General features: G+C 36.1%; 1 protein-coding gene across 1 annotated transcript; it reads left to right on the top strand.

The window, feature by feature from the left end:
* Positions 1–312: 312 nt before the first annotated feature.
* On the top strand, positions 313–26893 carry LOC105089521 (phospholipid scramblase 2). The gene is made up of 7 exons (XM_031463149.2): positions 313–370; positions 11817–12187; positions 13576–13618; positions 14692–14912; positions 17708–17869; positions 24236–24397; positions 26834–26893. Exons 1-7 carry the CDS (start codon positions 313–315, stop codon positions 26891–26893), a joined length of 1077 nt encoding a protein of 358 aa, XP_031319009.2.

Raw genomic sequence — 26893 nt, 5'->3', positions numbered from 1 at the left:
CACCTGGTGGGGCTGGCGGCTCAGCCGCCTCTGGCAGTGACCTCAGAAACACAGCAGGGATCCAGCGAGGGGCCCAGCTAGCCCAGAGGTACCCCGGCCAGTCCCAGGACCTATACAAGGCCAACGTGTTTCCTGCCTGAAACCGCCTTGTAGGCTGCACTTTGCCTAGTACATCTCTTCACAGCGCTGAGAGCAGCCCTGGATCATGAGCAGAACCTGGGCTCAGGGGAGTCTGCCAGCACTTGGGGTATTAGAAGGGACGATTAATAGAACCTGCTAGCTGTCCCTGAACAGTAAGTATTAATGAGGAGTATGGCTGGAGCCAAAACTATGCTAGACGCCCCGGAACGCCAGAAGTGGGAAGACACAGGTGGTTTATCTCATTGAGGATAAAACCATTAGCTCAGGAGTCAACCTGCCTGACTTGAAGCTGCCTCTACTGCTTATTACCTGTGGACTCTGAGCCGCTTTCTTCCACATATTCCTTCCTTGATCATCTCTGAAATTGTGTAATGATCAAAAGTTAACAGGAGTTAGAGTATGATGTGTAACTTTATCAGACAGGGTCTGTCACTGCAGAATGTACTAGATTCATTATTAATATTTGACGAAGTCCCTGCTTCTCTAAGCTGTCTGGTTCCCATATGGTTTTATTTAGACAGTTATTCCTGGAAATTCTGACATAGCCCCTTCCCCACAGGCAATCTGACCACCCCAGTTTAGCAATTTGAGATACAAGGTTAGCACAAGTGTCACTTGCTTAGTGTAAAGTGTCAGGCGGTTCAGGGTCCTCTTTTTCTTCTTGGAACTTTCTTAACAACAGAACTTTCTCTTAATATCACCTGGGTGAATATGACAATTTTCAGGGCTTCGAACACTGAACAAATACAAGGAAATGAAAATAAATGAAAAGGGAAGCAAGTGCATGTCTGCAGTTAGACAGAAGTGGCATATAAAATAGCTGGGTCACATATTAGCCAGCCTTCACATCTGTAAGTAATAGCTGTTCTTTTTAACTGAAGGGACTGAAATAATACGGTACACACTGTTGAATCAACAAGCACCAGTTAAATGTCTTGTCCTGACGAGACAGGTCATGCTCTGGCCTTTGAGAGCCTAGAGAGCAGGTAAAGACACAGGAAACCTGTAAGAACTGTCCCCTGTCCACCTCTCCATCCTCCTGTCCAATGATCTTTCTCTTTGCTCTGTAACCCACAGATCTTCATTCCCTTGAATGAACCAAGCTCCTTCCAGCTTCAGAATTTCTACCCATACAGTTACCTTTGCCTCTAATGCCTCCCCACACCCAAACACACACCTCCATGGCCTGGTTGCTTTTAGACTTCCGGTGGCTCCCAGACCTGACTTTCTTGACAACTCTACCACCACCGCTGTCTAAAATGGTGCCTCCATCTCTCTTTCTTGTAAAACCATTATTTTTCATCATAGCACTTAGAGTATTTATAATATGGTACTTAATTTTGTTGTCCATTTTTCCCTTTGTTTTACTGCCTGGTATAAGGCCTTACCTACTTAGGATTTTGAAATGGAGAAGAGGATCTTCTTGGGAACACCAAATTTTAGTAAAGGATGTTAGAGATTTGTTGACTTTTTTTTCAAACATAAAATATAATATTATGTTAGTTTCTGGTGTACAACATAGTGATTTGACAATCAAATATATTAAAAAATAGTCACAATGATAAGTCTAATAATCAATATAACCGTACAAAATTACTACAGTATTACTGACTATATTCCTTATGCTGTATATTTCAGCCACTTCTTTTATACCTGGAAGTTTGTACTTCTTAATCCCTTTTACCCATTTTGCCCAACTCCACACCCCTGTCCCCTCTGGCAACTAGCAGTTTGTTCTCTGTATCTGTAAGTCTTTTCCTGTCTTGTTTTATTTGTTTATTTGTTTTATTTTTGGAGTCCACCTATAAGTGAGATCACAGCATATTTGTCTTTCTCTGACATATTTCAGTTAGCATAAAAACCTTTAGGTCCATCTGTGTTGTTGCAAATAGCAAGATTTCATTCTTTTCATAGCTAAGTAATATTCCTCTGTGTGTAAATGTTTATGTGTGTATGTGTATATGTAAGTGTGTATATACACCTTCTTTAGGCATTCATCTATTGATGAACATTTAGGTTGACTCCATATATTGGCTATTGTAAACAATGCTGCAGTGAACATAGGGGTGCATATATCTTTTTGAATTAATGCTTTTGTTATCTTTAGGTTAATACTCTGAAGTGGAATTGTTGGATCCTATGGTAGTCCTATTTTTAATTTTTTGAAATAGCCCGCATACTGGTTTCCATAATGGCTGCACTAATTTATATTCCCACCAACAGTGTATGAGGGTTCCCTTTTCTTCACATGCTTACCACCATTTATTATCTCTTGTATTTTTGATAAAAGCCATTCTAAGAAAGATTATTTGTTTTTCTTTGATATTGAGTTGTATGAGTTCTTTGTATAATCTGAGTATTAGACACTTATTGGAGGAATTATTTGACTTTATTTACCATTTATGATGACAGTAGGAAGCTTTAGTAAAGGGCAGACAAGACCGGACAGGGTTTGGGAAAGGGGAGGACTGATTCATATTAATGTGTAATTCAAGAGGAATCAGTCAGGTAACAGTTTTTGTCACATGTTAATTGTAATTAACAGGCATAAGTGGGTTGGGATTTAAGGTAGAGAGATAGCAAAAATAGTGACTAGGTGGTTGTGGGAAAAACTAGAATGAGATCAAGGCTCTAGAAAACAGAAGTTCTGAGTACAATGGGCTTGTCTGTTTTCTATTAAAATAATAGTTAGATTTCAGTTACATTATCATGTTTGTTTTCTACTGAAATAACCACAAAAAGTTTCAGTTCAATTATCATGGTGTTACAGCTCCCATAACCTCTGAGCAATTTTTTTTTTTTGGCTAAATGAATGTATTGATATATAAAACAGGGGGTCAGGCCTTCTCAAATTTGCTGTTCAAGCTAGGTAGAATATATCCTCAGGACCTGGAATTTCCAGAGGTATTTACAGTAGTACAACCTAATAGCTAAACTTTTTCCTCATGCTGGACCATGCCTGCAGCCCAGCCCTGAGGCTGGATGCTGGATCACATGCTCCATTGCTTTCTAACTTTGTTACCATATGCAGTCTTAAGCTCAAAATTTTTCTTCATGGCTTTCTGCCTCATTGGAGCCTCTCCCCTCAGGGTTTTAGAAATTGGTCACCATCCTGGGCTGACCAATCCCTTGTAAAATCCTATTCAGAAACACAGCAAAGGGGAAGGGTCAAGCCCAAGGGGTTTAAATGCCCAGATATGGCTATGCTAGATGAAAAAGAGGAATAGCCCATGTGTGTGTCTGTATAGCTTCAGAGTATCTTGTTTCAACTGTCATACTTGGCTTATAAATTTGTAGGCAGTGTATTAATATGAGGTCTTCTTTTTCAGAACTCTTTAAACCATGGACAACCAAAGTAAGTAATTCACTTTGCTTACTTTCCACCATATAATGTTAATTCTGTTGTTAACAGATTATTTGTTATAATGTTTTATTCAGTTTCAGAAAGGACATAATTTGCTTTGTGTTGTTTAATTCAAGAATCCAGTGTGTATTTCAGTATTGTACTATGGAGAAAATGTAGACAAATATCCAATTCTGCCTATTTTCCCTTTAAAAAATAAAAAAAAAAATTAGAGAAACCTAAGAAATGCTAAGTTTATTGGGAAATATATAATTTATTTCTCTATTCCATCCAGATCACTTTTCCCTTTTCTGTGGGCATTTCGTATATGCAAATGTTATTCAGATCATACTAATTAGTAAATAATAAATTTAATATGTCAATTCATTATGTAAAATCCTCAGCTATATCCCCTGATGTAATATTCTATAATATACACAAGTATATAGGTTTAAATAAATAACAACCATTATGTTCAGGCTCTTATTCTCTCAAGAAAATTCTAAAGAAGATGGATATTGATCAAGCATGTAATAAAAGACCTTCTCTTTTTAAAATTTTATTTTAAAGAGAAAAACAATAAATATGAGAGGAAAATGTTAAGAATAAAATCCTGAGGAGAACAAAGTTAGAGGACTGATTCTACCCAAAATCGAGACTTACTATAAATACAGTATCAAGACAATGTGGTGGTTGCAAAAGAACAGACAAATATAGGTCACTGGAACAGAACAGAGAGCCCATAGTTAGAAACTCAGTTTCTAACTATGTATAAATAGTCAACTGATCTTTGGCAAAGGAACAAGGCAATACAATGGAACAAAGATAGTCTCTTCAACGAATGGTGCTAGAGTAACTGGACATCCACATAAAAAAAAAAAAAAAAGAATCTACACACTGACCTTACACCTCTCACAAAAATTAACTCAAAATGCATTATAGACCTAAATGTGAAAAATGAAACTATAAAATCCCTAGAAGATAACAGAGGAGAAGATCTAGATAATTGTGGGTATAGCAATGCCTTTTAATTTATAGCACCAAAACCCAATCCATGAATGAAATGATTGATAAGCTGGACTTCATTAAAATCCAGAACTTCTGCTCTGCAAAAGATCTTATCAAGCAAATCAGAAGACAGGCCACAGACTGGGAGAAAATATTTGCAAAAGACAAATCTGATAAAGGACTGTATGCAAAATACACAAAGTACCCTTAAACTCAGCAACAACAACAACAACAACAAAATTCCTCTTAAAAATGTCCAAAAACATAAAGGACACCTCACCAAAGAGAATGTACAGGTGGCAAATAAGGGTATGAAATCATACGTCCATACCCATGTCATATCACATGTTATCAGGGAAATGCAAATTAAAACAACAATGAGATATCACTACATTCTTACTAGTATGGCCAAAATCTGGAACAATGGTAACACCAAATGCTGGTGAGGATGTGGAGCAACAGGAACTCTCACACATTTCTGGTTGGAATGCAAAATGGTGCAGCCACTTTGTAAGACAGTTTGCAAGTTTCTTACAAAACTAAACGTGTTCTTACCATACAATCCAGAAAACTACACTCATTGGTATTTACCCAAAGGGGTTGAAAAACCCACACAAAATCCTGCTCTTGGATATTGATAGTGACTTTATTCAAAATTACCAAACCTTGGAAGAAAGCAAGATACACTTCAATAGATGAATGGATGTATCAACTGTGGTACATACAAATAGTGGAATATTATTCAGTGCTAAAAATGAAATGAGCTGTTAAACCACAGAAAGGCATGGAGCAATCTTAAATGTGTATTAGTCAAGTGAGAGAAGCCAATCTGAAAAGGCTATATATGATTCCAATTGTAATGACATTCTGGAAAAGGCAAAGCTATCAAGACATAAAGTTCAGTGATTGCCAGGTGTGGGTGTAGTGGGAAGGTTGAGCTGGGAGAGCACAAAAGATTTTAGGGCACTTAAAATACTCTGATGACATTATAATGATGGATATATGTCGTTATACCTTTGCCCATAACCACAGGATGTACAGCACCAAGAGATGACCCTAATAAACTCTGGACTTTGGGTGCTTATGATGTGTCATTGTAGATTCATCCTTGGTAAAAAATGCATATGTAATAGCAGAGGGAATATGGGAAATCTGTATGCCTCCCTCTCAAATCTGTTGTAAACCTAATGGCTGTAAAAAAAAAAAAAAAAAAAAAAAGAATTCAGGCTTTAAAAAAATACCTACTAAAATGAAACAAAAACATAATCCTGCTTTTTCCAAAATGATCTTTATTCTCTTTTGTATCTTTGTCAAGATAGCCAAAACATGTTTATCTTTCATGACAATGGCAGCTTTACTAGATATATTAGATACTCCTCGAGACCAGAAACCTCACCTTTCCCTCAAGAAGATTCATGATCTTCTCTTAAAGGTTGCTCTGTTGACTTCATTTTATTTACAAAACTCAACATTTTTAAATGTAAACTTGGGCAGTATTAAGCTACTTTATTTGCTACAAGCTCTAAGATGCTTCAAATCACTTTAAACATAGATTCATTTGGTCATAACCACCTTTTAATTCATCACATTTATATAGATAGTTATATGTATTGGTATGTGTGTATGTGCATAAATTGAAATAAATGTATATGTGTATGTGAATATATGTAAATAATATTAAGTTGCATTTCATAAAGGCAGGAATCTATCTGTAATTCACATGTTCTTTGGTCTACTTGACCACTCCCCTATTCACATTTACACATTTTCCCTTTATATGAATTCTCCCTGGAACACCTGAAACCAGGATCATTGTTCTGGTACCAACACAACACCCCAGGGCTTATGAGCTCCTAATTTCTTGAATCTGTCAACTCATGGGTATGTCAAACAGTGGTGCTGGTGAAGAGGTGCCAAAATGTGACATATCATTTACAGAAGGGTCTTTAAGTCAGACTTGCAGTGCTTTTCCCTGAGATACGCTGAGTCTGATCCCGTTGTTTCCAACTCAAGTTGGGAGTGACAGCTGTGGGCAGAGCCTTGAGAGCTGGAGAACTAGGAGCTTGGCCACTCACCTGAAGCCAAGAAGCAGATGGAAGACTTGTGATACTGCAGAGACGTGCAGTAATTCGGGGTATGCGGCAGTGTCTGTACAGGGAAAAGCCCTGACTGAAGTGGAGGATTCTCTGTTGCCTGAATTTGAACAGTGTCCCTGAACTCCATTCTGCTCAAGTTGTTATGAAGTCAACAGACTGGAGGAGAAAGGGGGTTGGGGCACAGCTCAGCCTTCCTGCTGAAACCACCTGAGCTGAAAGCCCACGATAGAGACGCACACAAGAAATACGACAGATTGAAGGTTTGGCCAACATTTTGTTCTGTATTTATGCCATGTTCAAAAAAAAATTCTTTTTTTGAATTTACACTTAGCGAGCCACAATGAAACAGAGCAAAACATGGTGTAAGTGTAGTGTCCTGTAGACCACAAGTTTCATGAAGGCAGAGCCAGCCTAGCCCCCGAGCCTAACTCACAGGTGACACAAGAGATGCTCAATATTTATTTTCTGGCTGAGGCAGCTGCTAAAGGAATGACTGGAGAAAAAAATACTAATATGAAGAACTAGGAAATTGAACCATTTGTACATATATATATTAAGATTATTTAAATGACATTGATAAGCAGATAACAAAGATTTTAGTTTATTATAATTAAGTCCATTATGATTCATAGGTCAAAATTAGTCAAATATTGGGAATGTCCCATAATTTAACCGTTTTGACATAGTTCCAGGGTAAGCATAAAAAGAATATTTAAATACTGAACTATCTGCATTATTTTAAGTAAGTTTTAAAATAATTCTTATAATAATGATTATAGATATCTTTAAAATCAGACAAGTTTCTTCCATTACCATGCCCACCTCCAAGTAATTTCATTTATGGCTTTCTTCACGATCTATATGTGGTTTTTAATAGTTTTAATAGTTTTATTCTAATACCAACAAAATCAAAGTATAACAGTAAACACTCATCAGGCATATCTGATAACTAGAAATTCAGCCCCAGTAAATCAGGAGTCTCATTTTATCAAAAAGGGAATTTGTTTGAAACAGGATTCTACTGCAAAGTTACTCTGTAACAGGCACAGCTTTTGTTAAGGGAAGAATTCACTTTATTTCAATACAGTGGAAGATCATACAAACCAAAATTATCTAGGGACAATGCATTTTTTCTAATATGTACTTTATCAAAGCAGATGTATGTTTACCTCTCCTTGAATTGCAGATATGCAAATGAATGCTTCTCACCCAGGAGCATATTTACCACCTGGGTATTCCCCTGAATATCCTTCAGCAGCATTCCAAGGTAAGACATTTGTTTTAAGAATACAAATCATAATTAATTATTGATATTCTCCAAATGGTGTGTGTGTGTCTATCTTCTGTCCCTGTGTGTATTTATCATAGAAGTGCATTTTATTGAAAGCACAGTAATGAAATTGGTAGTCTAGTTATTGATTTTTTGTTTGATACCTATTATCATAAATATCATAAAAATAACTTATTTATACAGGGTAGTAAAAATGGAGAGTTAATAAAAACAGTACTGAATTTACACTTAGCTAATGAAATGTAAAGCTGCACATAAATTAAATCCGCAAATACTCATATTAAATAAAAGATTTTATTGATTCTCTGCTTGTCTGAAAATTGTGGTCATGTAATCACAATCAGGAGATTTATCCTTGAGTGTTTTTGAGTCATTTATTATCTGAGGTTAACTGTATTCAGTGAGAGTCACAGAAAAGAGATGGGTGCTTAAACCAGGAAGCTGCAAGCAATAGAAACGTAGCTTCCTGGGATAATTCTTATTTTTATTTTGTTAACATATGTGAAAGTTTACTGTTGTATGCATGCTGAACCATGCCTTACATTTGTAAGAAAAGTATTGAGTCATATCACTACATACTAGGGAATCCATTATTTCTTTGAATCACTGCAGAGGCGACTTCAGAGATTTTCATTTCGACAAATGCAGTTATCAGCATTACCAGAACTTTACCAAATGGCAAAGTTCACGGCGCACCTAGAATTGCAAGTAGGGAGGCTACCCACATCTTAAGAGACCATCCTGGGGACTTAGGATCAAAGGGCATCTGGTTTGGCCACAAGGGTGTATGCATTTTGTATTCTACTCTGAGCAAACAAATCTGCTTGGGAGCTGAATGGCTGGTTTGTCTAGCGATAAAACTTCCAGTAGGGGCTGGATTGCATCCAGATGTTTGCAATCAAAAGTATGTCCACTAGAAAAAACGTTAAGTCTTTAAGATAGTAAATCTCAACCATGCCTTAAGTATTAAGCAGAAGCTCTTATAACACCAGTACCAGGGCACTCTGCCAGAAAAATTTAATCAGAAGCTCTGGTTGTGGGTGTCGATTGAAAAAATTGCACAACCTAAAAGTTGAGAATTATGTTTTATATGGCTGACAAAACTGAGGACTTAAACTCAGAAGACTGAGGGATGGCTCCAAAGAGGTAGAGGAGGAGCCAGGACATACAGGATTTCTGCAACAAAACCAGGTAGTCAGGACATCAAACGTTTACTGTTAATTAAAGAAAACCAGACATCTCAACGTAGTGAATTAAGTGCTTTCCTCTCTATGGGAAGATGCAAGAGTCTGGGCTCATTGAATTCATTCCTTTGATCTGCACCTTAGCCATCTAGGGCCAGTGTCCTGCTTTTGTCCATCCTGAATCCCCTCAGGGTGCACAGTTGGGGGTGGCTGCAGTGGCTGCTGGCTTGATGGCTGGCTGCCTGCAACATCCTTTGTTTACTGATATGGCAGGGGATATTTTTCATACACGCGGGATTCAGGATTTGGTAATTTTTTAACTCCTCAGGTGATTAAAATGTGTAGCCAGGGATGAGAAATGCTGCTCTAAATTCTTATACAGTTGTTATTTAGAGAATGATTAGCAAGTCTAATATTCATCCAAGGCACTTGGAGAATGATTAAATCCACCCATAGACAATTGAAACAGGTAATACATAATTAAAATTGGTTCTAATCAAACTTGAGAGTTTGTGAGAAAAATAATTCAATTTTATTTTTCTCAAATCCAAGGTTGCATGTAGCATAGGTCTTGAGAGAAAGAATATGCTAACAATAATGTAGCTTAAACTTGAGAACTAACTGTGTTTTAGGCATTTGTCTAAGTGCTTATTGTAGATTAACTCATTTAATTCTCTGACAATCTTATGGGGTAAATTCTGTTAATTATCCTCATTATTCAAGTGGAAAAAAGGCAAAGAAGGGTTGGATTAGGCATCAAGTTCTGGCTTCTGTACCTACTAGTTGTGTGGTGGTCTTAAACAAGTTGCTGTACTTCTAAGCCTCGGTTTTCCTATCTATAAAATGGGGCTAATATTATCCAATCATTGGTTTAGAGATTAAATGAGAGTATATGTCAAATAGCAGCACAATTCAGGTATGTGTAAAATAACTAGCAAATGAGAAATGGCAACTATTTGCTATTATGTTATAATTTTTTAAACTGGGCCTTATATAAATGGAAATATTATCCAGATTTCAGTTGATTCCATATGCCTAATCCATTGATTTGAGGAAAAAATATACCATCCTTACTTTCCAAGAGTTTGAGAAGATTACAGAAATGCTGTTACTATTAACTCATATCTCCACATTGCCAGTGTCTTGCCTATGGTCTGGGTTTTACACTGTACCCAGTAATCTTTAACAGAACAAACCAACTTGTATTACAGAGAGCTTTCAGTCTCTACTTTATGGCTTTCCATTACTTTTAAATTAGAAGCCAAACTGCTTAATTTTGTTACCAGGTCCCAAAAGGCTTCCTTGCCTTCTCTTCTGTTCAGGGAGACTGCGCTATTTTTCAGATTTTTAAAGGCCCTTTGTTTGTTACTATCCCAGGACTTCTTTCTGAAATGTTCTTTCTCTGGCACTGGTCCGCTCAGCTCCTTTGTGTCCATTAGATCTCAGCTGAAGGTGGTTCTCAGGGAGGCTGTCCCAACTCCCTCCCTTTCTCTCTCGCCACCCTTTGGCACATGTAGTCATAAAACGCTGGTCCTTTCCTTCAAAGTACTTGTCTCTGATTCTAGTTAATCATTTAATCATGTTAGTGTCGATCTCTTTACTGTAAAGATGAGTATAAAGTTCTCTTTCCCCTTACTCAATGGGGGCAGGGATTGCATTTGCATTTCTCATCTTAAATCCCAGTGCTCGGTACTCCTGAAAATTTTGTAAGACGTAAATCAGACCATGAAACTTACTCTTCTGCTTAGAATACTCTCAGGCCTGTCAATGACACTTGGAATAAAATCCAAACTCCATTAAGCAGCTAAAAAGATGGACTGATCCTATGTCTTTACTGACAGCTGTTTCTTTCCTTCTTCTCCCTTATAATGTCCTTAAAAATGCCAAATCCATTCCTCACATGGGAGAGTTTGCATAGTATCCTTCCTCCTGGAATATTTCTCATCAGATCTTCGCACAGGTTTTCCCTCCTTATATAGTAAGGCTCAACATAAATTTTATCTAGTCAAAGAAATCGGTTCATACCTCTTATTCTCCCCCACGTATTTTCCAATCAGTTCAATATGAATTTTTTAGAAATCTTTTTTTTAAAATTTATATTTTTGTTTCCCAGAAGTTTCCTGTAAGCTCCCTGAGAGCAGGCTGCCTTGTCCATAGCTGTATCTTCTGATTCTAGAAGAGACCCAATCACATTGTAGGTCATCTGTAAATATTTATACATTTAAGAAGGAATGAATTATAAAACTACATTTAAAAGACATTACTACGAGGATTAGCCTCTCTTCTAAGACTTACTCTTTTTGTATAGGTAGGTGCCATTTGTCAGAATTCCGGAATTACCATTTTTTTGAAGGGTGATTTGGTCCTGGATATGTCGGCATAATGCCTCTATTGTGGGCTTTCTACCCAATGCCGTATCTCATTATGCCATTCCAGAATCTTTATGTATGTGACTCTATTGATTTTTTTTCACTTTTTTAGGTTTCAATCATATTTTCACCTGAATTTTGAAGAGTAAATGTAAGGATGAAGACCAACTCTATACTAGCCCAAATCCTCAAAATAGAAGTGGATATGAAACCACAGACATTTTATTGAAAAACTGCTGAATGATAAAAACAAACTTTAAGCTACGTTGAAACAAGATTTCTGAGCAAAAATTGTAGTTTATAGATAACTGGGATAATTCTAAAAAAGTTGATATTTTCACTTTTCTGTGCAGTTATAAATAATTTCACTTGTTCATATTTCAGCATCTCCAGGACATATTGGCTACCCTACTCCCCATACTGACAATTCTGAAACCCAGGATGAAAATCCTGTCCCCCAGAATGACTATCCTAAAACCAAGGCTGAAAATCCTTGCTCTAAGGCTGGCAATTCCAAAACCCAGGCTGAATATCCTGGCCCCAAGGCTGGCTACACTGGCACCCAGACTGACTACCTAGTCAGTAGGAAGGACTACCTAGTCCTACCAGCTGGCTATTCAGGGTCTTGCCCAGTTGGCTCTCCCATCCAATACCAGCCAGTGCCTCTTCGGCCAGGTGTGCCTGCAGGACTGCCCTGGATTCCAGCACTACCACCTTCACCAGACTGTCCACCAGGATTGGAATATTTAAACCAGGTAACTTCAAATACACAAAAGATTCATAGAATATAAAACTGTGCTTCCAGTTTACTTAGTGAGACTAACAATTGACTAATTCACAAAAGTCTGAATGGTAAAACAACATTTTTTGCTAACAAATTACTCTATTTCTTCTAGGTAAGGTTTACTTTTACAGTAAAAGACACATGTCTTAGGAAATTGTGTTTTCTATCATCTTGAATATAATCTGCAATAATACCAATAGCAAACCTTTATTAAGCACTATTTTCCAGGCTTTGTTCCTAAGCAGAATACATGTGTTAACTCAGTTAATCCTTTAGAAACTCTATGATGTGTAGTTGTTATAATTATCATCGTTTTACAGAAGAGAAACTGAGGCCTAGTGAGATTACATAATTTGCTCAGCATCAAAATGCAGAGGAAGTGGGAATGGCTTTTTACTTCTGGAACCTTGGTTCTGGATCCTGTGCCCTTTAATCCCAACACTGAATAATTTCCTAGGAGTTAGAAACAAACATCAAATAAAACTGTTCAATTTCAACAAGTGGTACCAAAATGGAGTAATGTTTTGTGTAGAATATGGCTCAACATCTTATTATACTTAATAAAATTACATTTTATGTTGCTTTTATTCTTTTGAAGACTCAGTTTTATAAACACAACCATAAGGTCAAAAAAAGTCCTGGATTTTAAGGTGCTACATGATAGCTTATCTCAGCAAAGTGAGTTTTTACATTTCTTTGATGTTAGAAATCTCATAGGTAAAGTAAGACTATGAAGTCCTATGTGTTAAAACGATACAAAAATAAATATTCCCATGCTATCCAACCACTTTTCAAAAACTGAGCTGTGTCCCTTGCACTCTCTACACTAATTTAATATCCCAAAATGCACCTGGGCATTATAATTTTCAAGAAGTTTATCAGTTCATATATTCTCCAAGAAATACCCTAAATAGATTTTCTTTAAAAAAAATCACGGACTTACAAAATATGTAGGGAAAATTATTGCTTACTACAAATGATGATATCAAGTACATGAAAAAGAAAAATTTTGAGATTTATAGTAAAAAATGCCTTTAAATGGATAAATTTTTAAAAATATTTCCTAAACCCCTTCTAGAAAGAACAGTGTGTTCTTATTCTTAAAGGGGTTTTAGTGTAAGTCAATTTTATTTCACTTGAATTTGCCCACAGGAATAGTGAACATATTCAATATGTATTTTTTCATTTATAAATATATTAAATTTCCTTTTACACCAAAGATATAAACTATGATTAAATATTGACAATATTGATAATTACTTATATGCATTCTTGAAAATATAAAAATGTATCTTAATTTGGTTGGCTTTAAAAAACATGATATATGCTTATAGCTCAATCTTTTGTTTGCTCTAATAGATAGATCAGATTCAGATTCATCAGCAAATTGAACTTACAGAAGGTATGTATTCATTGTATTCATTCTATTTCTAGAAAGAGGGGATGTTTATATACATAAAGGCACATCACCAACCACCAATATAACACTTTCAGTGATGTCGGAGAGTTAAACCTGGCTATTTACAAATGTCTGTCTTTGTGATAATGAATTGATGAGGATTATCAGTAGCTCATTTCTGGAAATTAGGAGTCGAGTGGTAAAATACTATTACTCTAGTAACTGTCTTCAAGTTAAAAACCCCAACTCAGAAGGAAAACAATCAAATTTACTTTTGTTCCCTTTTTTCTCTAGAAATCACTTCAGGGAATCTATCACATTACCTGATTTCTATACTTCAGCTATTTTCTCCCAGTTTGTGATAACCTTGAGATTGGCACAGAGCCACAGGCAATAGTTCATGTTAACTTAGTACCACGTACTTACAGTTACCTTAGTATGTTTCCAAAGAGAGTCAACTTACTGCATTTGGATGGGTGCCCATCTCCCACTTCTGAACATACAATGCTGAGCATTCTACCTCACCTCCATTTCCTCTCCCTCCCTCTTCACACGTGTGCATTGTGCGTAAGCCCTGTCATAACCTTCCTCACACAGTGCAGAATGATAAGCCATGGCTATGGTTTACAAAACAAAATCTCAAGCCAGTTTATTTAGTGTCATCTTATAAGGAGCATGAACAGAGCAATCATCCTGTATTCTCCTCCACACTTGAACACACGAACAAGGAGACATGTTCTGCATACACTTAGCACAGCTCCGGCCCTCTGCAGCTTCGCACCAGCCCTCACAGCAGAGTCTCCGTTTCTGACATGGGCCTATGCAATTAGGAATATACAGGTTATTTTCTTGTCCATGCCTCACATAAATCATCTTAATTTCTCTGTAGCTTACTTTCCCCTCCTCTTTCTCTCTCTTTCCCTTTTTTCTCTGACTAGATCATCTTTAAACCCCTTTCCTGTTCTTCCTCCTTATGTGACATGAAGTATCATCTAAAGTAATATCTGAAAAATTTTTGAATCTAATCTATATTTTTAACATTATGTTGATTATGATTTTATCTTCTACATTTTCAGTCATAATACGTATTGAAACAAATAACAAATATGAAATTAAGAACAGCCTTGGACAGAGGATTTACTTTGCAGCAGAGGATACTGATTGCTGTACCCGATATTTTTGTGGGGCTTTTAGGCCTTTTACCATGAGGATCCTTGATCTTATAGGCCGAGAGGTCATAACTCTGGAGAGACCACTAAGGATTAACTGGCTTTGTTTCCCCTGCTGCCTGCAGGAGGTCGGTGAGTGGTTACCAGGGTACTTTGCAAAGTAGTTCTGTAAGAATTTTACCCTCTTGTTGAATTTATATAATCAAACTGAGATCTAAAGGAAAAGTGGTCCACAAGCTATTGGTTTATACCTGAGAGTAAACTGTACAGGAAGGAAGGCAGGTGGAAAAGAGTGAGCACTTAGCCCCCTGTCCCTGAGTAGGGCACCTCCTGGGGGTGAGATCAGAGATCTCAGAGACCAGACTCCTCGATCTTCAGGGAGAGCTAAGCAGGTAGGGCACCTCGGTCAAGTCCCTCTCCCAAAATGACCATGAGGGCCTGGCCAAAGCCAGAGGAGGGCACCATGGAGATACCCTCGAATGCCATCCCAGAGGCAAGTGGACAGGAGAATGAGGAAAAGGACAGATGTGTTCATCTCACAATTTTAGCCAACCTACAAGGAGCAAACCTAGGAGAAGGCCCCCTGAGAAATCTCAACTCCTGTGTTTTTCAGTTCTCCATTGGAAAAAAGTAACATATTTGAGTCCCTGTAATAGGGATATGCTAGTTGTGAGGACCTTCAGCTCTATGAGGTCCAGCGGTCTCTTTCATGTTACTTGACAGCCTGGCAGAGAACATGGATCTCAGGAAGACGCCAGGCAGAGTGTTTACAGGACATTGGCCTCTGCCTAGATCCCACGGGCCTGAGCCCAGCCCTGCCTGTCACTCAGCCATCCATACAGGCAGCTGTGAGGGCAGGACAGACATGCAAGCACATAGATATCTGACGTCTAATACTGTACTTATTTTGAAAGGAAAATTGACCTTATTCATACCGAATTGTTTTGTTTTCCATGTCGTTTAGTTTAGATAGAATAATATTCATAAGAATAAGTGAGGAAAAACTAAGCGTTTGACAGAATATTCTCTAAAATTTATAGAGCATATTAGCATACATTATATTATTGATCTCAATAAACAGTCCTAGGAGGTCCTTAGTTAGGATAAGCATACTGGGATGGTCTCAAAGTGGCCCAACGATATAGCAGAACCAACACTCCAGGCTCCATTTCTTTCCATCACAGCACCACTGCCACTCATATTTGAAAACTGCCCCAGTGATCAGAGCTCTGTCCGTACATGTAAACCACCGTTTTTAAAGGAGTTTAAGAAAAGAGCTTTTAATAATTTAGATATTTTTCATGTAAGTATGAAAATTTAAAAAATATGAGGCCAGTGGAGCAGTGCTTCAGTGTAGAGACAGTGCACGTAGCTTCCCCAAGTTTGTGTCTCATCTCTCCCACTGTGCTGCTGGGGAATCTGATACAAGTTAATTAACCTCTCTGTTCCTCCGTTATTTCCTCTATAAATAGGAATAACAGAGCCAACCTGCTAAGGATGTAGTGTGAATTAAGTGGTGCGTAAAACAATATCTTGCCCTTAGAAAGTGGGCAAAGGACCAGAATAGACATGATTTGAAAGAAGACATACAAATGGCCAACAGATATATGAAAAGCTACTCAACATTATTAATCATCAGAAAAATGCAAATCAAAACCACAATGATGTACCACATCACACCTGTTAGAATGGATCTTTTTAAAAGACAAAAAATGTATGTTGCAAGGATGTAGAGTAAAGGGAACCTTTATACACTCTTGTAGGAATGTAAATTTGTACAGCCACTTTAGAAAACAGTAGAATTTCCTCAGATAACTGAAAGAGAACAGTTATATGATCCAGCAATACTAATTCTGTTACATACCCAATGGAAGTCAAATCAGGCTTTCAAAGGTATTTCCATTCCATGTTAACTGCAGCTTTACTCACAATAGTGAAGATATGGAGAAAACCTAAGTGTTTGTTGACAGATGAAGGGATAAAGAATATATATATATATATATATATATATATATATATATATATATATATATATATATATATCACATTTATATTTATATATACATTTATATATATATATTCAGCAAAAAAAGGGAAGGAAATTCTGCCATTGTGACAATATGCATGTACCTGGAGGGTGTTATGCCATGTGAAATAGACAGAGAAATACAATATACTATGGTATCATTTAAATGTGAAATCTGAAAAAAAACTAACTCATAAAAACAGAGATTAGAATGGTGGTTGCAAGGGATGGAGGGGTGGGAGAAATGGGGAGATTCTGGTCATCAGTACAAACTTTCAGTTATAAAATAAATAATTTCTGGGGACCTGATGTATATTACGATGACTAGTTAATACTACAGTTGATGCTTGAACAACTTGGGTTTGAACTTCATGAGTCCACTTACACGTGGCTCTGTCAGTAAATACACGCGGCAGCACTACAGTACTACACAATCTCTGGTTGGCTGAATCCGCAGATGCAGAACCTTGGATATGGAGGGCCAGCTGTAAAGGCTGATTTTTGAGTGTGCGGTGGGGGCGGGTTATGGGGACGGCCAGAGAGGAGTCAGTGCCCCTAACCCCTGCATTGTTCAAGGGTCATCTGTATGCTCTACACTTGAAATTTGCTGAGAGTAGACTTCAAATATTTACATCAAAAAAAAGAAGTGACTCTTTCAGATGATGGATGTGCTAATTTGATTGTGGTATCATTTCAAAATGTACATGTGTATCAAATCGTCACACAGTACACTTGAAATATATTATAATTTATTTGTTAATTATACTTCAGTAGACCTGGAAAAAAAGAATATGCCAATTTCAAAAAGTATACAGTAAATGAGAGTTCTTATTAGATACATGATAATGAAGATGATGATGATAATGATATATTACATTTATTCTTTTGCTTTTATAGATAGAAATCCACGCTCCTCCTGGGATACCAATAGGTTATGTTACTCAGATCAGGCACCTATTTCTGCCAAAGTTTAGAATTCAAAATGAGAAGAGAAAGGATATACTAAGAATTACTGGTCCATGTTTCATGTGCAGCTTTTGTGGAGATGTTGATTTTGAGGTAAGAGATGTGATAGCTTTTGTAAGATTGGCTCTCCTAAAATAAGGATATTATAATTTTGTAAGATGTTACAAATACATTAAAATACATATTTGTATAATGATCTCAAAAGGAAGGTAATGTGCTCATATATTTAACTTTCACTAGAGATGTGGTTTTTGCTCGTATTAAACATCAGTGTTAATCCTTCTAAATGTGAAAAAAGAAAAAAGTGTTATAGTCAAATAAATATAAGCAAAACGTCTAACATTTAAACATGGTGTTTTCTGTATGTACTGTGTATTTTATCTATTTCAATTAGAACACTAATATTGTCTTCCATGTCTGATTGCCAAAGCATATGGTCCTTCCTTAGTCTGAAATACAGGCTGCCAGTGATCTAGGCCCTCTATAGAAGCTCTAACATCTTTGAGTTCCTACAGAAAGCTCACTTATGCAAAGAGAATTTTAACAAAGATAATGTAAGATGCACTACCATTTGTGCTTCTTTATGGCATCTCTTTTATCTCTGTATTAAATTGATCTCTATAAACCACAATCTATCAGTATATTTACTACATAGAGGAGTTTCATCACAGCAGTTTTCCAACAGATGGGGCCTAACCCATAACCCAAAGTGTTTAGTCACAAATGTTTAAAGGTTGAGACATTTTATTGCTTCATCTTGATATCATGATTCTCTTGGAAAATCATAAAATCTGTTAAACTGGACACTCATTTTCACAGATGGGGCAAAAATCTAAAACTGAGCAGGGACGCCCCCTTATGATAAGCCATGAGAACTCTGCCACTGTCCCCTGACTTCCTAAGGTTTCCCACTACCCAGCATCTTTCTTTCACGTTATCTGCCTGGATTCCCTAGTCATATGGTTTTAGAGTTTGGCTATATGAAGATGAGTCACTCCCCTTATAGATTTCAGAGATGGGTAATTCTAGGAAATATATATATAATGTAGAGAGATTATATAAAGCTGTTTTATAGGAATATATATAATATGTGTGTAATAGGTTCATATAAGAAATTTGTATAAAAGTATATAAACAATAATACTTCTCCATGTAGAAGATGGCATATCTAACAAGACTTCAGAAGAATGGAAAGATAATTATTCATTTAGGGAATAATATTAACAGAGGTTTAGATAGCATATATTCTGTTTGGGTAAAGTTGGTGAAAACACTGGAAAAGTGTTGTGAAACTCTAATATTTAATGCTAAGGAATTTAGATTTTATCCAGCAACCTTTATCAATGGATGCTTTAATTCATATATAGTGAGTTAACTTCTCACCTGTACTTCTAGAATGATGCTAACTAAGCACCATCTTTCAGAGAATGAGAAATAGTCATTTAAATCAACTTCTGATGGAAAGTTGGACACCTTAAAGTAGGATTTATCAGTATGGGGGTTAACTGTGGAACATGGACTCCATCACGATGTCAATGGTCATGGAAACTTGGAGTAGAAAAGAGAACACCCTGAATATGAAGGAGGAGGTGCCATTCTAAAGGAGAAAATAATTTGGAGATATTTTGTAAGTGCACTGAGTGGAACTGATTCATGGATTTGATGAGTGTTGAAGATGGAAGAAAATTTGAAGATGATTCTGATGTCTGACATTTAGGAAACTGAATGAATAATGATGTAATTGGCCAAAATAAGAGTATTGGAGGAGAAACAGTTGATCTGTGGGAAGCTAATGATTTGTATTTGAGTAATGTTGGATTTTAGGTATGTAGAGGAAAAGATTGAGGAGTTTTCAGCATACAGATGGTAGTTAAAGCCATGAGTGAGTAGAAGAATATATATAGTTATATATATATACATAGTTAGGTATGTTTATGTTCATAACTTCTGATTCTTTAGTCTTAAGTATGAAAGTCCTCCCCAAACCTTATATTTTCTCTACTATTTTTTAATCTTCTTATATTTAAATCTTTAACTCACTAGGAAATGTATTAGTACAAGATAGGAGCAAACTTTATTTTCTTTCAACAGCTAGACAGTGTGTCATCAGAATTTATTAAGTAAACTATTCACTCCTTGCTGAATTAAAATACTATCCTTACCATACATTGAATTCCCACAAGTAACAGAATCTGTTTCTAGACTTTCTCCTCCGTTGCACTGACCTAACAATCTGCTTTCACAACAGTGCCTTATGATATGAGTATGGTGACTTAATGATATGTCATCCATCAAGTCAGAGCAAAATGATCACTCAGTATTCTTCATTTATCATATTTTATTGCTATTGTCTAATGTTTCCTTTCACATGGATATTAAGGTCATTTTGTTTAATTTTTTAGAAGGTAGACTCTAAGTATTGTGTGAAATCTATTTATCATTTTTTTTTTGAAATTAACATATTTATGGTGCTAAACCTGATCCATCCAAGAAGTTTTATGTCTTTCATTCATATCTTATTTTGTATTCTTTGTAAGACCACATAGGTTTCTTCATATAAAACCTCTACTTTTTTTGTTGTTTATTTGTAATTTATACCATTATCACTGTTAAAAGGTAATATTTATATTTTGAGGTGCTTATTATAAATAGTGAGAAAAGCTATTTTTCTTTACCTTTAATTCAGTTATATGACTGTATTTTAATATTAAATGTAGGTGTTTCAGCTTTATTTACTTAGTTTTGTTAGGTATAAAATCACAGTGCAAATGAGATTGTGATAGTTCATATGCTGTTTATATACCAGTGGGCTCATTTTTTTCCAGCCTAACTACAGATCAAAAATAATAATAATGATGATGACAATAGAGGGAATAGCTACCAATTTGATCATTTCAGTTGAAATAGTAGCAAATATTATAATATAGGAAGATATTGCTACTGTGTTTCATACCATTTTTCTATTCCTATGTTACCTAGCACAGAAATCAGCAAACCTTTTTTTTTTTTTTTGGAGAGAGCCATATAGAATGTATTTAAGGTTTTGTGGTCCATAGAGTCATCGTGGCAACAGTTCTACCATTATAGCATGAAAGTAGTCAAAGACAATACATAAATGAATGGATATATTTGTGTGCTAATAAATCTTTATTTAAAAAAAAAAAGAAGCTGACAGATCGGGTCATTGATCATTATTTCCTGACTCTTAAGTAATAATTTTATTAAAAATTGATACTTAACTTTTTAAAAGTCAGAGCATCGTAATGGTCAGGGGTACAGACTCTGGAGCCAGAATGCCTTGGTTTGAAACCCACCTCCATGATTTCTTATCTGTGCAATGTAGACAAATTAGCTAACCTTTCTTTGCTTTAATTTTCTCATATAAACATTGTATACAGTAAAACTACGTATTATGCAAGGCTATGAGCATTAAATTATCTAACAATTGTAAAACTTTTGTATGCCATGAATATACTAAATGTTATATATTGTATTAGTTAAAAAATGTTTTCAGCAGCATTAATATGATGATTTGTTTATAATTTATCTTTTTTTAGTATTTTATCCTTTATTACAGTATATTCTTTTGATACTTACCTAGGTTGCTAGTGTTCTATTTGGATTTTTTTTATTTATCTTTACATTGTAGGTAAAATTATAGTTTTCCTTTTAGAATGTATTTATCAAATATTGGTATTAAATTTTTAGATTTACCAATTTAATTCAAATATACCACAATTCTATTTTTTATCCACATGTCTGATACAAAATGTATGTTTTTTTTTTTTTCTCTATGAAACAGTTCTCCAATTCTCCAGACACCAACTGGGTGTGCAACTCAATTAAATTCTGACACTAACTAATTGGAGTTGATGCAGACCCCAAAGCTTAAGGGCTCAGTCTCACTAGACTACGCCCACTTCAGATGCTAATTACAAGTCCCAACCTCCTGCACTTCTGACCTACTGGCTATAAATTAGGGATGCCAATGACCCCCTCCTTAGGCTCAGTAATTTGCTAGGATAATCACAGAACTCAGAACACACTTTACTCATGTTTATAGGTTTTTATAAAGGATATTATAAGATACAGATGAAGAGGAAGTTAAAGAATTACATAGGGACGGTCTGGAAGGGCCCTGAGTACAGGAGCTTCTGTCACCATGGAGTTGTGCTATACCACCCTCCCAGCACATGGATATGTTCACCAACCTGGATGGTCTCCAAACACTGTTGTTTAGAGTATTTATGGAAGTTTTATTACATATGCATGATTTATTATATCACTGGCCACTGGAGATTAAGTCAGTCTCTAGCCTGTCTCCTCCCCAGAGGTCAAGGGAAGGGCTCAGAGTGCCAAGTTTCTAATCATTGCTTGGACTTTCTGGTAACCAGCCCCCAAGCTGAAACTGTCAGGGGCCCACAGCCACCAGTCATCTCATTAGCCCACAAAACTTTTATCACTCAAGAGATTCCAAAAATGTTAGCATCTATGTGCCAGGAACCTGGGACAAAGACCACATACTGTGACAAAAGACTCTCTTACAATCCCTATTAATCAGAAAATTACAACAGTTTTACAGATGTATGTCAGGAACCAGGGACGAAGACTAAATATGTATTTCTTCTTGTGTCACAAATACCAATAAATAATTTCCAGGTTGAATTAAGTTTATTACAAAAATTCTCTCCTTCAAAATTTAGCTAAAAAATACTTGGTCCTGATAACTTTTCAGTTTCGAATCATTATTCATATTTTTGATGCTTCTCATTAAAAATCACATTTTATATTTCTTGCATGAGTTTTAGTACAGTTTAAAAGTTCTTGCTTTAGGAATCAAAAAGGGGAACTGTTAATATCTATTAGTGAGATTATGGTGGCAGGTAAGTTATTGTCTGTATTTTTTTTAATTTTTAAAATATTCAAAAATTAAAAATAAAATTTAAAAAGATTTATTTACTAGCTACATATGCTTAAATGACAGCTATTATCTGATGGAGCACTAAAGTGTACAAGAGATTTGCATTAATCTGTTTTGCCACCATAATGTTGCATAACATATAACCCCTAAAGCTCAGTGGCTTAAAAAAATAAGCATTTATTCTCCTGTTTATGGGTCTGCAAGTCAACTGTATCTGGGGGATATACCTGGGCTCAACCAGATGGCTCTGATTTAAGGCTGCCAGTGGTCTCAGGTCTGCTCCTGGTATGTTCATTCTGGAGCTGTAGCAACAGCAGCTGCCTGGATCATTCTTCTCTGGTGGCTGATCGCTGGAGAGCAAGACTCAAGGCCAAACCACTCAGCCTTGTTTAAGGTCTCTGCTCATGTCACATCCACTAACACTCTGTCAGTCAAACAAGGCACATGGCCAAGCCTAATTTCAATGTGCAGGGAAGGATACTGGGCTAACAGTAGAAGGGGATTGAAATGAATATTTGATGAAGAGTAATCCATGCTATTGCAGTGTTCATGTTAGAAATTTAATGCAGGTTTTTAAAGAACTTAACTACCCATACCCAAATAAAATGAGTCAGCTGTTTTTAGTCTCCCCACATTTATGTACCTAGTCCCAACCTGAGCTAGGATTTAATACATGCACATTTGGTACCTTGTGCAAATTTGAAAAGGACACTCCTCTTCCTGGTTTCACACAACCCTGCTTGTACATACTTTGGTGAATGGGGGCTACTTTCAGCCCCTACGTGCCCGCTTGGTGAGGTGCATCTGTCTGGCTATAACTCTATCTGTCCAACTCTTTATCATGGCCCTTGGCTTTCCACAGGCAGAACTGTAAAATTAGAAGAAATTTACTTTGGAGCCTTTTTCTTTCATACACACTTTCTCATTTGTTGTCACCCACCCTCTCCTGTTGTCCAGTCTGACCCCAGCCTTGGACCTGGGGCATCCCACTTACTGGTTACTTTCCTACACTCAGAACTGCCAGTCCTCTTTTCCAGGCTCCTGGCATTTCACATTTTCCTTCTGACAGCGGGTGACAATGGGGCCACCCATCACCTCTAAACACTCAGCCTATGTAAACTCTCTGTGCTTGTCTTAAAGAACTCAGATGTGAGTTTCATTTCCTACCCCCTTGATGGCTTCTAGAAATTTCATCAAAGCAATATATCATAGTTGTGTCTTTTCCTGCTTAAATTATATTTTGGATATATTTGGATCAATTCAACTAATTTATCACTGTCTGTCTTAATGTGGGATTAAAAAAATACTAAATATTTTAGCAAAACTACTTTCATAAATGTTCTGTATAGTAAAGAAACTTTTTTTTTCATGTAACTATAGACAGATGCAGGTATTTAGATGTATCTAATGAGTGATGTAATTTTTAAAGTTCATTATGGCACATAACTTTAATAGAGTGTTCATTTTATTCTAACTTTAAAAGTAGTTTTATTATTAGTTTTTTAGAATTCTCTAAGACTCATTTTTTTTCAATTTAGATTAAATCTCTTGAAGGGAAAAATGTGGTTGGCAAGATTTCTAAGCAATTTACTGGGATTGTAAGAGAGATATTTACAAATTACAGTAATTTTAGCATCCAGTTCCCTTCAAACGCTGATGTGAAAATGAAAGCTGTTGTGCTTGGCGCGTGTTTCCTCCTTGTAAGTCTATGCTTGCTAATCTTGGGTATAGATGTTTTTCTAGTATCATTCTAATATTTATTAAATTTTACATTTTAAAAGTGACCTTCTCAAATGTATAGGTTTTATTCATAGGGTTCCCATTTAATCCTAGCTCTGAAATTCCATTTTCTCCTGATACTGTGGATTCAGTGGTGACTAGTGCTCTCTGGAAAGCCTACTTAGTTTCACAGGTCAACAGAAGGGCCTACGTGTTAAGGAGATACCCTGGTCTTTGGGGCTTGTATTAAAAAATCAAAATTGGTGCGTTGGAGAATACTTTAAATATGGGCTTATAAGGGATACAACTCAAACAGGGAGATTTCCTTCTGATTCACTATTAAATTTAATCATCTAATACAAGAGAGTAACCTGCAATAAAAGTCTACATTCAATCAAGCCATTAATCGAACTGCCAAATGAGAGAAAATAAATGGGAGTAGAGTGATGATCCTGAACTTGGCTTCCCATTAAATAACCTAGGTAGATTTCAAAAACCCCAAGTACCAAATCACACCCCAGTTCAATTAAATCAGAAGCTCAGAATCAGAAGTTTGTATAGTTCCTCAGATGATTCCATATGCAGCCAAAGTCAAAGACATCTGGGACAGAGGAAAGATTTTCAACCTTAGCTGCAGAGTGAAAGCACCTGGGTAGCTTTTCAAACTCCCTATGTCAAGACTGCATCCAGATCTAGTAAACCAAAATCTCTGGAGGTGGGAACAAGCCTTCAAGCTGTTTCGAGCTGTCCTGTGATTCCAATATGCAAGCAAGGTTTGAATTACTAGATGACTATCTTAAACATTCATTTGGGGATGCAATCTGAAAAAAGTTAAATTTTGAGACAATATACAGCAGAAAGAGCCAGTTCCTTCAAAAAAACCAAGAAAGATAAAAAGATAAAAATAAAATTAAAAAAGGAGAGAGACATCAACCTAATACAGTTTGTGAACCATGTTTAGGTACGGATTTGAAGAAATCAATGTGAAAACACATTTACAAGACATTCAGGGAATTTGAACATTGACTGGCTATTTGATGATATTAGTGAATTATTAAGGCTTTTTTTAAGCTCTAATGATGATGATCTAGTGGTTATAGAAAAGAAAACACCATCCATATCTTTTATAGGCAAATCCTAAAATATTTCAGTATCAAATGGTATAATATCAGGGTTTGCTTGTAAGTAATAAAGAAGAGAGCAGGATATAAGAGATGGAATAATTGCTGAACCAAGATTAGTCACGTTAATATTCACTGAAGCTGGGTAAAGGGCCTTTGGGACTTAGTTATGCAATTCTGTCTAATTTGGGATATGCTTAATATTTTCTATAATTACTTACAACCAGAGTTCTATGTAAAAACTGTGTTTTCAGTGTTGGTTTCACAGAAAAGCAAAATCTACCCTTAACCTTGAGGGAACAGTTCAACAAAGGCAGGAATAATGTGAACGATGTGGTGCGTTTAGGGAAGAGAGGCAACCCGGGGTGTCTGGCTGGACGGTTCATGAGACTGAGGCGGGGTGGTGGGCTTATTAGGAAATGACTTTGGCCTTCCTCTAAAGGACCTTTAAAGATTAAGTAATTTTTTGTAGAGGTTGGCAATTCATTGAAAATTGTTTTGTTAATTTGTTGGTTTCAAACTAGGTATAAGTAAATTTTATACATATTTATAGTTATACCTAGTTATACATCCAAAGTTTTGAAAGATAAATCCTGGTGTCTATGTGAGAAATGAATTTGAGAGGTAAAACTGTAATAGTGCAACTGCAAGTTATTAGCAATAAGGATTAAATTATTTCTGTTGAAGGGATAAAGGAAAATAATAGGTGAGAGAAATGAATTTCATAGGATTTGGCTAAAGTCATAGGGGAGGGAGTCTAGATCAATGATGATACAATGAAACAATCTGGCAAGCAAAGTTAGCAAATTGGAAGACAAATCATGAAATGGACACAAAATGTCTAATGTGCACTCTGACTCTTGACATGGCTGTCATTCTTACTAAAGAAAATCCAAAAATTGTACATGGAACCCCAGTCACAAGTTACATTGCTAGAGAAGGACTACAAAAAGTAGAGGAAGAAAGAACAAACAAGGAAGAGCCAAAGGGGATTATAATGAAATATATATGTAAAACAAAATACAGTGAAATAGAGAGAAATTACTAGAAGATTAATTAAACTCATGCAGATATCAACAAATGAATAAACTTACAGGATTTAATTGCTATTAAAGTGGAAAGCTTAAGGTAGACTTATGTAGCTATAGACTTGCCCCAGATTTTATTTTTTACAGTTAATTTTTCATATTTAACAGATGTATTACTGTTAAATCTGATCCCTTAGCATTTCTGCATCGGAGAACTGTCTCTCTTTTACTGCTAAAAATTCATTTCTATATCTTTGGTTTTATCTAGGATTTCATGTTTTATGAAAATACTGGATGCTCTAAGATTTTGACAGCAGGACTGTTGTAG

The sequence above is a fragment of the Camelus dromedarius genome, chromosome 2, assembly GCF_036321535.1.
Source record: "Camelus dromedarius isolate mCamDro1 chromosome 2, mCamDro1.pat, whole genome shotgun sequence".
Taxonomy (NCBI): domain Eukaryota; kingdom Metazoa; phylum Chordata; class Mammalia; order Artiodactyla; family Camelidae; genus Camelus; species Camelus dromedarius.
The sequence above is the reverse complement of the archived record's forward strand: the minus strand, read 5'-3'. Positions and strand labels throughout refer to the sequence as shown.